Source organism: Schistocerca serialis, chromosome 2 (genome assembly GCF_023864345.2).
Source record: "Schistocerca serialis cubense isolate TAMUIC-IGC-003099 chromosome 2, iqSchSeri2.2, whole genome shotgun sequence".
Classification (NCBI taxonomy): Eukaryota; Metazoa; Arthropoda; class Insecta; order Orthoptera; family Acrididae; genus Schistocerca; species Schistocerca serialis.
The window spans coordinates 608,504,758-608,520,704 of record NC_064639.1 but is presented as its reverse complement, the minus strand read 5'-3'; the positions used below and the strand labels follow the sequence as shown (position 1 = coordinate 608,520,704).

The 15,947-nt window shown below is 43.1% G+C and overlaps 1 protein-coding gene across 1 annotated transcript in view; it reads right to left on the bottom strand.

The window, feature by feature from the left end:
• LOC126456274 (G-protein coupled receptor GRL101-like) overlaps positions 1–15,947 on the bottom strand; it is a 490,877-nt gene that overhangs the window by 312,897 nt on the left and 162,033 nt on the right. Inside the window, exon 4 of the mRNA XM_050092026.1 lies at positions 8,532–8,648. Coding sequence (XP_049947983.1) covers positions 8,532–8,648 — 117 coding nt within the window. The remainder of the gene's footprint in view (positions 1–8,531; positions 8,649–15,947) is intronic.

Sequence of the window (15,947 nt, the reverse complement as noted above, 5' to 3'; positions counted from 1 at the left end):
AGGTCCAACACACCCACTGGCTCGTTACTGACTGCCGCTAAATTCCGTGTCCGCGCGTTCCCACGCCGCGGCGTGACGTCACGTTTTTTGAAAACGTCAGTGCAATTGGCCGCTGTCGGTCGCCGTCGATCGCCGTTGCCATCACCCAGTAGTGGACGGGTGGTACACATCTTCTTTAACACCGGCATTCATATACCGTTTAATTTCACGCCCTCCTCCTTTCGGTTGAAATTATTTGGGTGTTTAGCGATTTCGATTGCCTCCCTGTAGAGCCTTTCGTAATATCCGCTTGTGGCCGCTAGTACTTGCGCCTCCTCGAAACGAATATTGTGGTTCCCTGGCTGGAAAGCATGGTCCGCAACAGCTCATCGTTCCGTTTCTTCTCTTCTACAATTTCCCTTGTGCTCTTCCAAACGTTTAGAAACCGTTCTTTTAGTGGTACCCACATAAACATCACCACAGCTGCATGGGATCCTATACACTCCAGCTTTTTCCAATGGTTTGCGAGCGTCCTTGGCAGGCTTAAGGTATTCCTGTATCTTCCTGGTGGGCTTGTAAATTACGGTAATATTCCGCTTCGTCAAGATCCTCCCTATTCTTTCCGTTACATTTTTAACAAACGGCAGGAAAACCTTAGATTTTGCAGTAGCCTGTACGTCAGTATGATTTCTGCGTGGCTGCCTCAACGCACGTTTTATTTCGGCGGACGAATATCCGTTCTTCATTAGTGCATTGTGGAGATGTTCCATCTCAGCGTCGAGCAACTCAGGTTCACAAATGTTTCTAGCCCTGTCCGCAAACGTCTTGATAACACCCCGCTTCTGTTGTGGGTGGTGGTTCGAATCCCGGTGCAAATAACGGTCCGTGTGCGTGGGTTTGCGGTATACAGAGTGGCCCAAAGTACCATTTTCGTTTCTAAAAACAAGCACATCGAGGAAATGTAATTTGCCGTCTACCTCCTCCTCCATTGTAAACTGAATTCTCGTGTTTATACTGTTCAGATGTTCGTGGAACCGGCTTAATTCCTCCCTATCATGTCTCCACAGCACAAACGTGTCATCCACTTATCGGAACCATACATTAGGTTTTTTGCTGGCAGTACCTAAGGCCTGTTCTTCGAATTTCTCCATAAAGAAGTTTGCAATTACGGGACTTAGTGGGCTTCCCATAGTCACGCCATCCGTCTCCCGCAGTCGCAGACGAAACGTTGGGAATCGACACAGAATTCATCAACCGACCGCGGCGTAACAGCCCGGATAATTATAATGGACATGACTCACAAATGTTATCATGTACATTGTTGTAATTTATATGAGCATTATCAGAAGACAGACAGTTCTTCAACCGCATCAACGTTACATTGTACTGTTCACTTTTGAGATGATCTCAGATAGAAAAACCAGAGCTCGGTTGCTCTTGGAGGGCATACTCTATACCCTCTCTGTGTGCTGATCATCATTCTCAGCTCAGAGTCGTGACTCGATGTTACCACATCAAACTATAGTTAGTGGCTGTTCGCCCAGGTGTTGGTCAATTTCTTCATAATAATGACGGTCTTTTTTCTCCAAGATATAAACATTTCGAGACTGGGAGCTAACATGCACAGCACATTCATCTATCATCATAACCTTACGCGAGCCACTAATATTGGAAAAGCTACAAGGAACTGTTCGCACGACTCATGTTGCGTACTCGTATCATCATCACTTAATTAATTGATCCTGTCGATTAGAAATGACCGGTAACTTACTTTCTTCATCCAGCGATGTGTGCAGGTTCTGGGAATGGTGATCTCCGCAGACCGCTTTCTTGTCGATTTTCCTGGTGAACGGAGCAAATGATGCATCTAAACGTTCAATGACTTCGGTTTCGTTGTCTTATTTCTTGGGTCCACTGCGTGGTGTGTCTGTCACAGACCAAGTTGTAAAGGCCTTTGTTTCCAGTTTCCGAAGATTAATCTCCGTTGCGACTTCTTTCTTTAAGAAATTAAATTTGTTTCCTAATTTCATGATTTGTCTCACCCGTTTGTTCCTTTCCATGCACCCATGCGCTAAGAAGGAGACGTTCTTCTGTTGTGAACTTGCTTGCATCCGCCATCATATCACAAATGTTTACTACAGTATTACCTCGGTAGCAAAACAACACGCGATCACACCATGTATCCTCATGAAGTGACGGCTGCACTGTTGTAATCTGACTCACAATAGTTATCGTCTACATAATTGTAATTTATATGGGCATTACCAGAAGGCAGACAAACTACATAAGGGAACGTTATTTACAACCTAAAATACACTTCCAGATTCATGCAAACGCGAAAATATATGTCAAGTTCCTTGAGTACTTTTCGGTCGTGACTTTTCGCCAATCCTGTAAAGTAATACTGGAAGATACGGTCGCATCAAGTTTTCAAGTTTTCTTGGAGTGTTGTGTGGCCCAATGAGCCCATCACATGGAGCCCCTAGCCACATAGTCAATAAGAAACGCCCATGGTGTGATTACTCACGAACAGCATATGCGTTTACGTCAAATTTGGGCCCAGTTAGATGGGGTTTCATCGGAAAGCTTTCATTTCAAATACATTTGTAGAAAGTACGGCTACAATTTGTAACGGATTCAGTGGCAGCTTGTAATCACACTTTTGAAATCATCAAACAAACGGCTAATTTGCGGACCTATGTTTACTGGAACGGTTTTTCTTCTGTTGTGTATTTCACCCATGTGAGAGATCTGAATCTTCTGTCCAGAGAAATCTCGTTCCTTTGTTGAGAACTGTAGCTTTGGATAGCAGTAAATGGTTTTCTTCAGCTACACCTACATCTATATCTACATCTACACAGATATTCCGCAAGCCACCGTACGGTGCATGGAGGAGGAAAAAACGACTATCTATATGCCAGAATGAGATTTTCACTCTGCAGCGGAGTGTGCGCTGATATGAAACTTCCTGGCAGATTAAAACTGTGTGCCCCACCGAGACTCGAACTCGGGACCTTTGCCTTTCGCGGGCAAGTGCTCTACCATCTGAGCTACCGAAGCACGACTCACGTCCGGTACTCAGAGCTATATGGCTGCATATGAGCCCTAATTTCTCGTATGTTATCTTTGCGGTCCTTACTCGTAGAGTATGTTGGCGGCAGCACGGTCGTTCGGAATTCAGCTTCAAATGCCAATTGTCTAATTTTTTTCAATAGTGTTCCTCGAAAAGAACGTCGCCTTTCCACCAGGGATTCCCATTTGAGTTGCAGAAGCATCTCAGTAACACTTACATGTTGTTCGAACCTACTGGTAACAAATCTAGCAGCCCACCTCTGAACTGCCTCGATGTCCTCCCTCAATCCCACCTGGTACGGATGCCAAACACTCAGCAATACTCAAGAATAGGTTGCACCAGTGTCCTACATGCGATCTCAGTATATTCAACCAAAAAAATTAAAGTAAAACCTGTCCGCAGCTCGTGGTCGTGCGGTAGCGTTCTCGCTTCCCGCGCCCGGGTTCCCGGGTTCGATTCCCGGCGGGGTCAGGGATTTTCTCTGACTCGTGATGACTGGGTGTTGTGTGATGTCCTTAGGTTAGTTAGGTTTAAGTAGTTCTAAGTTCTAGGGGACTGATGACCATAGATGTTAAGGCCCATAGTGCTCACAAGGGAGCCTCCCCATCGCACCCCCCTCAGATTTAGTTATAACTTGGCACAGTGGATAGGCCTTGATAAACCGAACACAGATCAATTGAGAAAACAGGAAGAAGTTGTGTGGAACTGTGAAAAGATAAGCAAAATATACAAACTGAGTAGTCCATGGGTCACATATGCAACATCACGGAGTTCGTGGGTTCAGGAGCGCCGTGGTCTCGTGGTAGCGTGAGCAGCTGCAGATGAAGAGGTCAGAGGTCCTTGGCTCAAGTCTTCCCACAAGTGAAAATTTTACTTTCTTTATTTTTGCATAGTTATTATCTGTTCGTTCGTTCATTGACGTCTCTGTTCACTGTAATAAGTTTAGTGTCTGTGTTTTGCCACCGCATCGCAAAACCGTGCGATTAGTAGACGAAAGGACGTGCCTCTCCAATGGGAACGGAAAACATTTGATCGCAAGGTCATAGGTCAACCGATTCCTCCACAGGAAAACACATCTGATATATTCTATACGACACTGGTGACGGCATGTGCGTCACATGAGAGGAATATGTTGCCGACAGACCTAACTTGTACACTTGGCGAATGGGTAGAAAGACTCTTCTACCTTGCCCGATTTAGGTTTTCTTGTGGATGTGATAATTACTCCCAAAAAAGTGATGAAAACATAAGAGTTTGTCACATAAACTGAAAATAAAAAATTAAAATTTTCACTCGATTGAAGATTTGATTTAGGTTTTCTTGTGGATGTGATAATTACTCCCAAAAAAGTGACGAAAACATAAGAGTTTGTCACATAAACTGGAAATAAAAAATTAAAATTTTCATTCGATTGAAGATTTGAACCAAGGACCTTTCGTTCCGCAGCTGCTCACGTTACCACGAGACCACGTAGCTCCCGCTGTCCTAGTGTCCTTGATGTTACCTATGTTCCCATGAACTACTCGGTTTGTATATTTTGCTTATTTTTTCTCAGTTCCACACAACTTCTTCCTGTTTTCTCAATTGATCTGTGTTCAGTTTTTCAAGGCCTATCCACTGTGCCAACTTATAACTAAATCTGAGGGGGGTGCGATGGGGAGGTTCCCTTGTCAGAGCCATTTGAACCATTTTGAAAGTAAAACCGCCTGCACCATATTCAATATTAATCTCTGAAACTAATTCAGACTCACCTTCAGCAAAATCAGAAGGAGTTCGGTTCATTTCAGCTAAGCAAGAGACAAAACAACCTAAAACTAAAGGACATGTGAACCACACTTTTCTAAAATTTTCCCGATAAACCGAAGTCGACCAATGGTCTTCTTTACCACAGTTCTCATATGCTTGTTCCACCTCACACCGCTTTGCAACGTTACGCCCAGATATTTAAACGACTTCAATGTGTCAAACAGGACACTACTAATACCGTATCCGAACATTACACGTTTGTTCCTCCTGCCATCCTACCATCCGCTTTCCACATTTAGAGCCAGCTGCCATTCATAACACCAACTGGAAATTTTGTTGAAGTCGTTTTGTATCTTCATACAGTCACTCACCTTCGACACCATAGCGTCCACCACAGCATCTTCAGCAAACAGCAGCGCAGGATTAGCCGAGCGGTCTAGGCGCTGCAGTCATGGACTGTGCGGCTGATCCTGGCGGAGGTTCGAGTCCTCCCTCGGGCATGGGTGTGTGTGTTTGTCCTTAGGATAATTTAGGTTAAGTAGTGGTTAAGCTTAGGGACTGATGACCTTAGCAGTTAAGTCCCATAAGATTTCACACACATTTGAACATTTTTTTCAGCAAACAACCGCAGATTGCTACCGATCCTGTCCATCAAATCATTTATGTATATAGAGAGCAACAGGGGTCCTAGCACACTTCCCTGAGACACTCCTGACGATAACCTCGTCTCTGATGAACACTAGTCTTCGAGGACAACATACTGAGTTCTAGTACTTAAGAAGTCTTCGAGCCACTCACATATCAGTTACCTTATTCCATGTGCTCGTACGTAGGTACATAGTCATAGCGAACTGAGAGAGAATGGGAGAGATAGGTTGGTTAACATAATTGTTCGTCACTGGTTTATTTATCAATGAGAAAAATGGTACGGTAAATGAGAGGAGGAGGAGCGATGTTTGAATCAACGTTTTTGCGATTTAATTGAATCATTTCCCGCGAAAGCCGGGCTTCCTTCAACAACAAAAATATCGATTTCCTTCCTACGCTTGTCCTAATCAAGCCTCTGCTTCTATGCCCTTGATGGGATTTTAAGTCCAGCCCTCCTTGTTACTGATATTATTCTATTTCAAGCAGCTATTAACAAGTTAGTGATCTTGGAAGTTACCAAAATCAGTTTGATTAAACATGTCGTTCAAAATAAAGCTGTAATTTGTAGCTAATTTTCCTCTAACTATACATAGCCATACGTGCACTATGAGATCAAAAGTATCCGGACAACCGCAAGAACATACGTTTCTCATATTAGGTGCAATGTGCTGCCACCTACTGCCAGGTACTCCATAGCAGCGACCTCAGTAGTCATTAGACATCGTGAGAGAGCAGAATGGGGCGCTCCGCGGAACTCATGGACTTCAAACGTGGTTAGGTGATTGGGAGTCACTTGTGTCATATGTCTGTACGCGAGTTTCCACACTCCTAAACATCCCTAGCGCCATTGTTTCCGAAGTGATAGTGAAGTGGAAACGAGAAGGGACACGTACAGCACAAAAGTGTACACGCCAATCTCATCTATTGACTGACAGAGACCGCCGATAGTTGAAGAGGGTCGTAATGTGTAATAGGCAGACATCTATCCAGACCATCACACAGGACTTACAAACTACATTAGGATCCAATGCAAGTACTACGACAGTTAGGCGGGAGGTGAGAAAACTTGGATTTCATGGTCGAGCGGCTGCTCATAAGCCACACACCACGCCGGTAAATACCAAACGACGCCTCGCTTGGTGTAAGAAGAGTAAACATTGGACGATTGAACAGTGGAAAAACGGTGTGTGGAGTGACGAATCACGGTACACAATGTGGCGATTCGATGGCTGGGAGTGGGCATGGCGAATGCCCGGTGAATGACATCTGCCAGAGTGTGTAGTGCCAACAGTAAAATTCGGAGGCGGTGGTGTTAACGTTGTGACGTGTTCTTCATGGAGGGGCTTGAACCCCTTGTTGTTTTGAGTGGCACTATCACAGCACAGGCCTAAAAAATGGTTCAAATGGCTCTGAGCACTAAGTGACTTAACATCTATGGCCATCAGTCCCCTAGAACTTAGAACTACTTAAACCTAACTAACCTAAGGACATCACACAACACCCAGCCATCACGAGGCAGAGAAAATCCCTGACCCCGCCGGGAATCGAATCCGGGAACCCGGGCGTGGTAAGCGAGAACGCTACCGCACGACCACGAGATGCGGGCAGCACAGGCCTACATTGATGTTTCAAGCACCTACGTCCTTCCCACTATTGAAGAGCAATTCGGGGATGGCGATAGTATCTTTCAACACGATCGAGCACCTGTTTATAATGCACGGCCTGTGGAGCAGTGGTTACATGAAAATAACATCCCTGTAATGGACTGGCCTGCACAGAGTCCTGACCTGAATCCTATAGAACACCTTTGGGGTGTTTCGGAACGCCGACTTCGTGCTAGGCCTCACCAACCGACATCGATACCTCTCCTCAGCGCAACACTCCGTGAAGAAAGGGCTGCCATTCCCCAAGAAACCTTCCGGCACCTGACTGAACGTATGCCTGCGAGAGTGAAAGCTGTCATCAAGGCTAAGGGTGGGCCAACACCATATTGAATTCCAGTATTACCGATGGAGGGCGCCACAAACTTGTAAGTCATTTTCAGCCAGCTGTCGGGGTACTTTTGATCACATAGTGTATCTTCTTAATGAATTATTGTGGAAATAAATCTCTCAAAAATCGAGTAACGCATTAAACATGCATAAAAAACACTTATTCTTATTTTCAAAAGCAACATGTTTGGCTTTAGGTGATTGGAAATGCGTCGTTTATTCTGTAATGTTATTCATACAATGCAAGAGAACCGTACTGCAAAGAGTTCTTTCTGTAAGCTATAGTGACAATTAGCCGGGCTATGATGAAAATGTTCTTAGTAGCGTACCCCTTCATTGTTTCCCTGACACTTCATTCAGAAATGACTAACCCAAGTCATCAATGAATTGCCATATTTCTTCTAATCAGAAGTCTGTGAGATCATACATTGTGCCGTTATAGTTTCCGTTTTCAAATTTACTGTAGTTAACGCGCTGTGTTGTTGCCTGAACTCAGGTAAATTGTAAGGCCACTCTGGATTGCGGAGTTGTTTAGGCGCTAGACTTGCCTTCGAAAGGAGCGGTCCAGAAATTCACTTTAGACCAGTCACATTTACGTTTACTGAGGTTACCCTAGAAAAAAGTAACTGAGGTAACGGGTCCTTTGGAAACGGTGGGTTTCCTTTCCTATCTTTTCAAATCCAAGTTGGTGACCTCCATGTTCCAACACGTCGTTAATAGTACTTTAGACTTTAAAATTCCTTCCTTTTAAAAATTGGTTGGTTAAACTGCAGGATTCGAAATTTCTCCGTTGGTGGCTGTAGCTTGGAAATTTGTGTAAGATCTTATGTGACCAAACTGCTGAGGTCATCGGTGTCTAAGCTTACACACTACTTAATCTAACTTAAACTAACTTACGCTAAGGACAACACAACAGGCCATGCCCGAGAGAGGACTCGAACCTCCGGCGGGGGGAGCCGCGCGAATCGTGACAGTACGCTTGAGACCACGCTGCTACCCCGCGCAGCGGTTGTAGCTTGCGATACCACATAGCAGACAAAAAATTGAGAAGAGCATCTAAGAGAATTGAAACGTTCTTTGTGGTGGGTACTCACAGCAGCTTTGTTCGTCCGACCCGTCACCGCAGTCGTCTTCGAAGTTGCAGACGGCGTCCTCAGGCACGCAGAAGTGGTTGGCGCACTTGAAGTGCGTCACTGGGCAGACGAATGACTCTGAAACACAAAACGATAAGATGACGGGGCCGAAGAATTGCTTATGCCTTCCCCCCCCCCACCCCCCCCCCCAATATACACACTTCTTTTGTGTAATAGTTCGCTGTGCATTACTGAAGAAGTATACTATCATTCACGAAACATTTGCTTCCGCTATTTGTATTGAGGGTGTAAACAGATCTATTATTCATTTTGTAAAAATACGTATAATAAATTGTGACTATTTAAAAAGGCTTAAATGCTGACAGAAAGCACATACATACTAATTGGGAGCCACTCACCTCTTCCTGTAGTTTAAGGTGAAAGGGGTCTGCTGGGGTACACATACATGAGGCACCCGAATGCTGTAATGATACTAATATAAACTAAAATGAAACTATTATATCAGTGATGTACGTCTCTTATTGGCTCCATGAAGCGGTTCGCTGACTGTGCACGAACGCAGTGCCAAAGATAGTACTTCTGATATGAAATTGTAATGTTGTAGTGAGAGCTGCTTGGTGCACAGGAGTGGGTATCTGTCTGAGAGCGAAAGAGGATGGAGTAGGTAGTTTTTGTGCTGTGTACTGTAAAGCCACCAAGTGTTAGATTATAATGTAGGAATTACGAGTAGATGTATTATTGGAAATATAAATGTGGAATCAGAAGTCTTTTCGCAAGTAAGGCGGAGTATTTAAATTCTTATGACTTTCGTTTGCCATCGCGTTAGCGTAAATGAGTCGGCTGATAACTGGTAACACTGAGTTCTGTGTTGAGTAACCCCAGAATGTACGTAAACAGATTTGACGTTTAGGCTAGTTAGATATTTCCCTTTTGTAATGATTCTAAGGTTTGTTAACGCAGGTATACGTACTTTATGATTTTTCTTTATGCTTTTTTTAGTGAGATTGGATAATACTTGCTGTATAAATCTCATGGTTTGTGACTCAGTAAAAAGTATGAATTTTTTCTGAGTAATTTAATTTCAGTTGACAGATGTTTTGAAAAGCCAAACTTAACTTCGACTACAGCTTCACTATTAAAAAAGCCAATAATTCATCCAAATCACTACCGCCTCCCTGTCCAGGTCATATGTTTTTCAAAAACATTGAATTTTTCTTAAATGTTTTCATTTATCAGCCAAAAGAATTTCATGTATATTTCAAAGTACTACGGCCAGAATTGCACACCGCTGAGCTTGTAGCTAGCACATTTTATTCTTCTTCAACAGAGACCAGAATATATCGCGATCCACCGTTGCTGCTGTAGAAGTAACACAATTTTATTTGTTTGATATGTGCACAGGAACCAACATTATCAGTTTTTAACAGGGCCAGAGGATTCAGTACCTAAGGGGCTGAACGTAATTTGCAGTGACTCTTTCTTCATTGGTATTGGGAGTTGTATTGCCCAATCAGTTCGTATAAAGTTATTGCTAGCAATAACACAGAGTAAGCACACCACTTGCAGTTACAACACGCCACACGATAACTCCAGTTTCGTATGAATTCCCAGTTCAGGCAGTAGTTCTATGTTTTCCAAAAGCAATTTTTTTAAAGAACGTTACAAACTTTGTCTTCTATGTCGTTACGTCTCTGATGGAACCTTATGTGATATTTCATCTTACGCAAGCGCGTGCCCACACACAGACACACACACACAGACACACACACACACACACACACACACACACACACAATTACACATGTCCATATAGACGCACGCACTTCCCTTCTCCGGAAAATCGTGTTTCCAATAACATTTAATTTCACGGCCATTAATGCCTTTAGCAACGTGCACCAATATTATTCTGGACTGTGACGGATTTCGTGGTTAAACGGTCGCAGTGTCTCATCTAAAATTCATCACGGGAACGCGGGATTGAGTTCTGATATCCAGACGGCCAGGAAAGATGTGCCCTTTACAATGGAGTTTGTAATTACGGTCAGATGCACTTAATTTCAGCTACACGATTCAGTGCAACCGCCTCAGTTATGGATATTTCACTCAATCGTGACATTCTATATTGCAAAGTTTTACGGAGTGCTGATACTGCGAACTACATTTCCGTTTGCAAAATGGTAATTTTAAGACTGTGTTTTGACGATTTTCTTATGGATTGTCCTCTGTGTTTTTTTCGTACGGTTTGTATTCCGATCTAAAATATACTTTAATGTGAAAATAGCAATACACTTCTCTGGTAGTTATCCCTTTTCACACGTCGAAATTATGTTTCAATTAGCTGCACATTCCGCTGTTCCATTGGTAGTCATAGAGAACTGTTTAGTGTCTGACCGTAAAACAAACACCGTCCGAACAGGCCATGAAGGCCCAGCGGTACCGATCGGTCGCCGTGTCATCCTTAGGCTTTAGGCTTCACTGGATACGGATACGGAGGAGCATGAGGTCAGCTCACCGCTCTCCCCTAAGTGACCGGTGCCAACACTTGTTAGTCAAGTAGCTCCTCAACTGACCTCACAAGGCCTGAGTGAAACCCCGCTTGCCAAGAGCACTGAGGAGACTCGGGCGGTGACCCATCCAAGTGCTAGCCAATCTAACAACGCTTAACTTAGCGATCTGACGGGAACCTGTGTTACCACTGTGGCAAGGACGTTGTCTCTGATTATTTATACTGTTTTGAATTTCGCTGATAAAGTGATAGGCCTGAACACTCCACACGAGAAAAAATAGTTACTGGAGAGTCTATACTTGTGCTGATCTAAGATAATGTTATGAGAGGCCATCATCCTTGGACTTAGCACTTCTATACAGTTTAAATATGACACTTAATGTTCATCTAATCCAAGTAAAGTCTTTTGAAGTATTTGTCCCCGGCATCTTTGTTATTTGCTTTGCTCTTCATATGGCTGAACACTGTTATAAAAGTGTTATTATGAGGCTGCTTTTTGGCGTCTTATAAAATAAATTAACTGCAATCTTCCCGTCACTATCTTAAATTTTCCTGGAAATAAGGAAAAGTAGTTTGTAATCAGCTCGAACCTTTAATGTTTTCCTGTATAAAACTAAATCTGACAAAGCTAGAAATAACAAGTAAACCCTCAAACCGAAACAATTTCTAAGATTCTGATTCGGTTCAGTAGCTGTTGACCGTCTCTTGCTTCTATAAAGTGCCACTCAATTACAGAATTTGGTGTGGAATGTAGCAGAGAAACCCAGTTAGAGAATTTGGTGTGCAAAGGAAAGTGCATCTGATGCCTCCCGAACGCGCATCACACATCTGTGGGGCCGGCAAATTTATCACCCCCATTGCTTTCCCGCATTGTCGACTGCTCCCAATCTGTGCGTCATTTTTATCCCGTATACGTAACGCCTAGAGTTTATTATCCCGCAATTTGCGTGGTTGCTTGGAGCTGCTCACATCGCTTTCACGTGAAGCTAAACTTCGACTGGAGACGTTTCTTGTTCTTTTCCTTTGTCGGTTATTTTGTTTTGAAGTATTATGATTCCTAAAGTAGCACAAAAAGTGGAAAAATGAGAATTCAAAAAATTTTTCTGGATATGTTTTTCTTAAAAACGACAAGACTATTTTTCAGTATTTAAAAATCGTAGTGGAGACTCTTAACATTTCGTTGGTCGTACTGTGGACACAAACGTTAAATTGTTATCAGTTACAAAGACAATAGTCCAAACAGAGGCAACTCGCTCTAACTTCAGACAGACGATTGCAACGACTAGCCTTCCTGTACCTCACGTTTTCCACTCCTCGTAAACGTTTTAATTTACTAGTCCCCTGTTCGCGTTTACTGCCGCTCTTAAAACAACACGCGGAGAAATAAAAAGCTTTATGTTTTAAACCGGAGGGCTGCGGCAACAGCATCGTCCACATTCCTTGCATAGAAAGGCTAAACAATGGTTGGTCTCCACTATCTGCTATTTGCGCCGTTTATTCTGACACCATGCAACATGCTGCTCGCTAAGAAAGACCCCTCTCCCACCTAAACACGTAAAACTGTAAAATCAACAAAGCTGTTACAAATTTTGGACGTTTTATGGAGAATACATTGTCGTCGTCATCTAACATAAACAAGTGTTCTTACGACGATTTTAAACATTGAAACTCAAATTTTAATCTTTCTATTCCATACAGCATTCAGTGAAAACCGTATAAACTGTTGTTTTTGGAACACGTGATAGCTTTATTGACGAGTTATAGCTCATACCAAGTGGAATATGCTGTAAATCCGAAAGTGATTGAAGAAATACAAGCATGCATTTGTTATCAAGAAGAGATTGCATCAGTAGACAAAAGGTAAGTGAAGAGACAGTCGAAAAAGAGCATGAGAGTTCGCTATGGTGCTTCCTGAAATCAATACGGAAAGTCAGTCCACTATTGCAGTTACTACTATTGAGAAAGAGGACAGGTGTACAAATGTTGTTGCACGGAAAGTCCAACGAACTGTAGCTGGAGCTGCCTTGTTATACGAGTACTGTTATGAAGCACTCGCTTTGAGAAAACATTGCCATTGTTGAACCATATGAGGGTTTTCTTGCAACGAAGCATTACGCGTGAGGTAGAGAGCTTTCATTAATCCGAAAACTCAATATAATGGATATCTATGAGCTTCGATAAACCCACACTCTCACCGAGATCAGCGAAAAAGGAAACATGTTTTGTGCCGGTTGTGAAATATATGTCTTGTCCAGTTTCCTTTGCCGAGGGAAGTTCCGCAGGTTAGTTTTCCAGTACGGATGGGAGCCACATGATTAGCATGCGATCGTCTGGGGATATTGAAGGCGTCTCAAGTTAATGCAACGGTCGCACATCGCTTGCAGATACTTTCTTACATTCTAAAGACGGCTATCCCAAACATTGGATGTCCTAATGCATGACATCTTTCAACGTTATATTGTTGTGAATAAAGTTTACACCCCTCCCATTTTCAGCGCTGTTACTATAATTAAACCGGCTATTTACCACATTGCTGCAGACCGCCACACGAGACCTCAATGAAATCAGGATATATTAAAAAGAATCATCCGATTACAAAAATCATAACTATTTTGTTATTTGAGATATGTGCGTGAACAACGTACTGTTGGAAAGAGTAAACTCTCTAGTTTTCCATGGTTACCGCTAGGTAGCAGCAGTGGGGGCCCACATCAGTTCTTTTAAAAATAGTGTCGAGACAACACTAAGCGTTTTGTGTTCTACGTTTTGCGCCATCCGGCTCAGTAATAACTGTTCAGCGTGACTTTCGTTACCACCCAGCTAAGCAGGCGGACGTAAGGTTGGGAAGTCAAGTCGAACAACGAGCTTGAATGAATAATAAAGATGAGCTGAAGGCGGCGGAGAGGCACGTGGCCTAATGTAGATAACTATCACTAACTGACGAAAGTTGTTCGAATAAAGTAAAATTGTATACTCACGGAATGTTACAAAAAGAAGTCACAGAAAGAGAAAGTGAGATTTACGAAGCTGAAGGCTCCAGTGCACCACATGAAAACTGGTACCAATTCATAAACTGCGAGAAACCAGAATCTAGTGAAACGAATTTAGAATCGAAACATGGAAAAAGAATTCTAACGCGACAAACGGAAAACACAAAACCCATTCAAACAGAAAAGAGATTCACACAACGTGAAACGAGACATAGGCAGGACAAAGTGCTCTCGCATTGTCAGGTGGTGATAGGACAAGGAATCGCGTCAAATAACAGAAATATAAGCATGATCGCACACCCTAAATGAAACAGACACTCGGGTATATTTTACCATGATTACACCTCTGAGGATCATATTGTCATCTCTAAATCAAGCCCTTACACATTCCAGCTACCTAGCTTACATTAATAAAGATGACCAGAACAGACGCCCTGACCTTCCAAAGATACAGCGAACATTGTCGTTCCACGATAACGACAGAGGTACGCAGGTGGTAGCGGAAATGGGCAGAGACAGTACGTTCCGGCTATCTGTATCAACCTATACAACAGCTGCTGACCAGTGTCCCCTAATGTGTCTTTGGTGCAGCAGAACACTGCTTAAGCTCTACATAAAAGTTAGCTAAACTGCAACTACAGTTCAAAGAACTCGTGCCTACGGACCAAAGTATATGGAAGCATCACATACAAACACTCACATTCTTTCTAGCTGACGAGATAGGGAAGAGGAACAGCAACACAAAAAGAATCATATGATTTTAAAAAATCGTAGCTATAATTATATGTGATATGAACGTGAACAACGTACTGTCGGAAAGAGCAAACTCTTGTGTTTTACATGGTTCCCACTAGGTAGCACCAATATGCACCGCTTCAGTTCAAGTAAAAATGGTGTCGGAACAACAGAAAGCGTTTTGTGTTCTTTGTTTTGCGGCATGCGGGTCAGTAATAGCTCTTCAGCGTGACTTTAGTACCAGGTATGGTGTGGAGTCTCCTACAGCTCAGAGCATTAGACGATGGCATGAACAATTCCGAGAAACCGGTTGTTTGTGTAAAGGCAAATCGCCGCGCCGTCCCCGAGTGTCTGACACAGATGTCGAAAGCATCCGTCATACTTTGAGAAGGAGTCCGCAGAAATCCGTTCGCCGTGCAGGTCGATAGCTGATCATGCCTCCGATGTCCCTCTGGCGTGTGTTGCGACAACGTTTACACACGAAACCATAAAAAAATTCTGCTACTGCAATCGCTTGGTGAAGGTGACAAACAACAATGTGCGGAGTTCTGTAATTTCGTTCTTGGCTAGATGGAGGATGACCGATTTCTTCGACGCTTAGTGTTTAGTGAGCAGGAAACATTCCATTTAAATGGAAAGGTGAACCGTCATAATGTCAGAATATGGGGTATGGAACAACCTCATGAAGTTGTACAACATGTCTTGTGTAGTTTCACGGGAGAAAGTGTATTGTCCATTTTTCTTTGACGAGAACACTGTTACTGGAAGCACATACCTCGATATGTTTGAGAACCTTCTTTTCCCACAGTTGGAGATTGATTCGAACGACTTCATTTACAAACTGAACGGGGCATCGCCACACTAACATCTGGAAGTGTGGAAATTTTTAAATCAAAGGATAACTGAACGATGGCTCGGTCTCACTGGACCAAATGATTCAGCCTTACGTTACTGGCCTTTAAGATCAGCGGACCTGACTGTATGTGACTATTTCTTGTGGGGTTCATAAAAGACTCTGTTTATGTGCCTCTGTTACCAGCGACAATGAATGAACTGAGACATCGCATAACTGCAGCTGTGGAAGCTGTAACTCAAGACATGCTCGCTGCAGTGTGGGAACAATTTGAATACTGCACTGACATATGCCGTGCATCTCAAGGGGTGCATACTGAGTACCTATGAAAA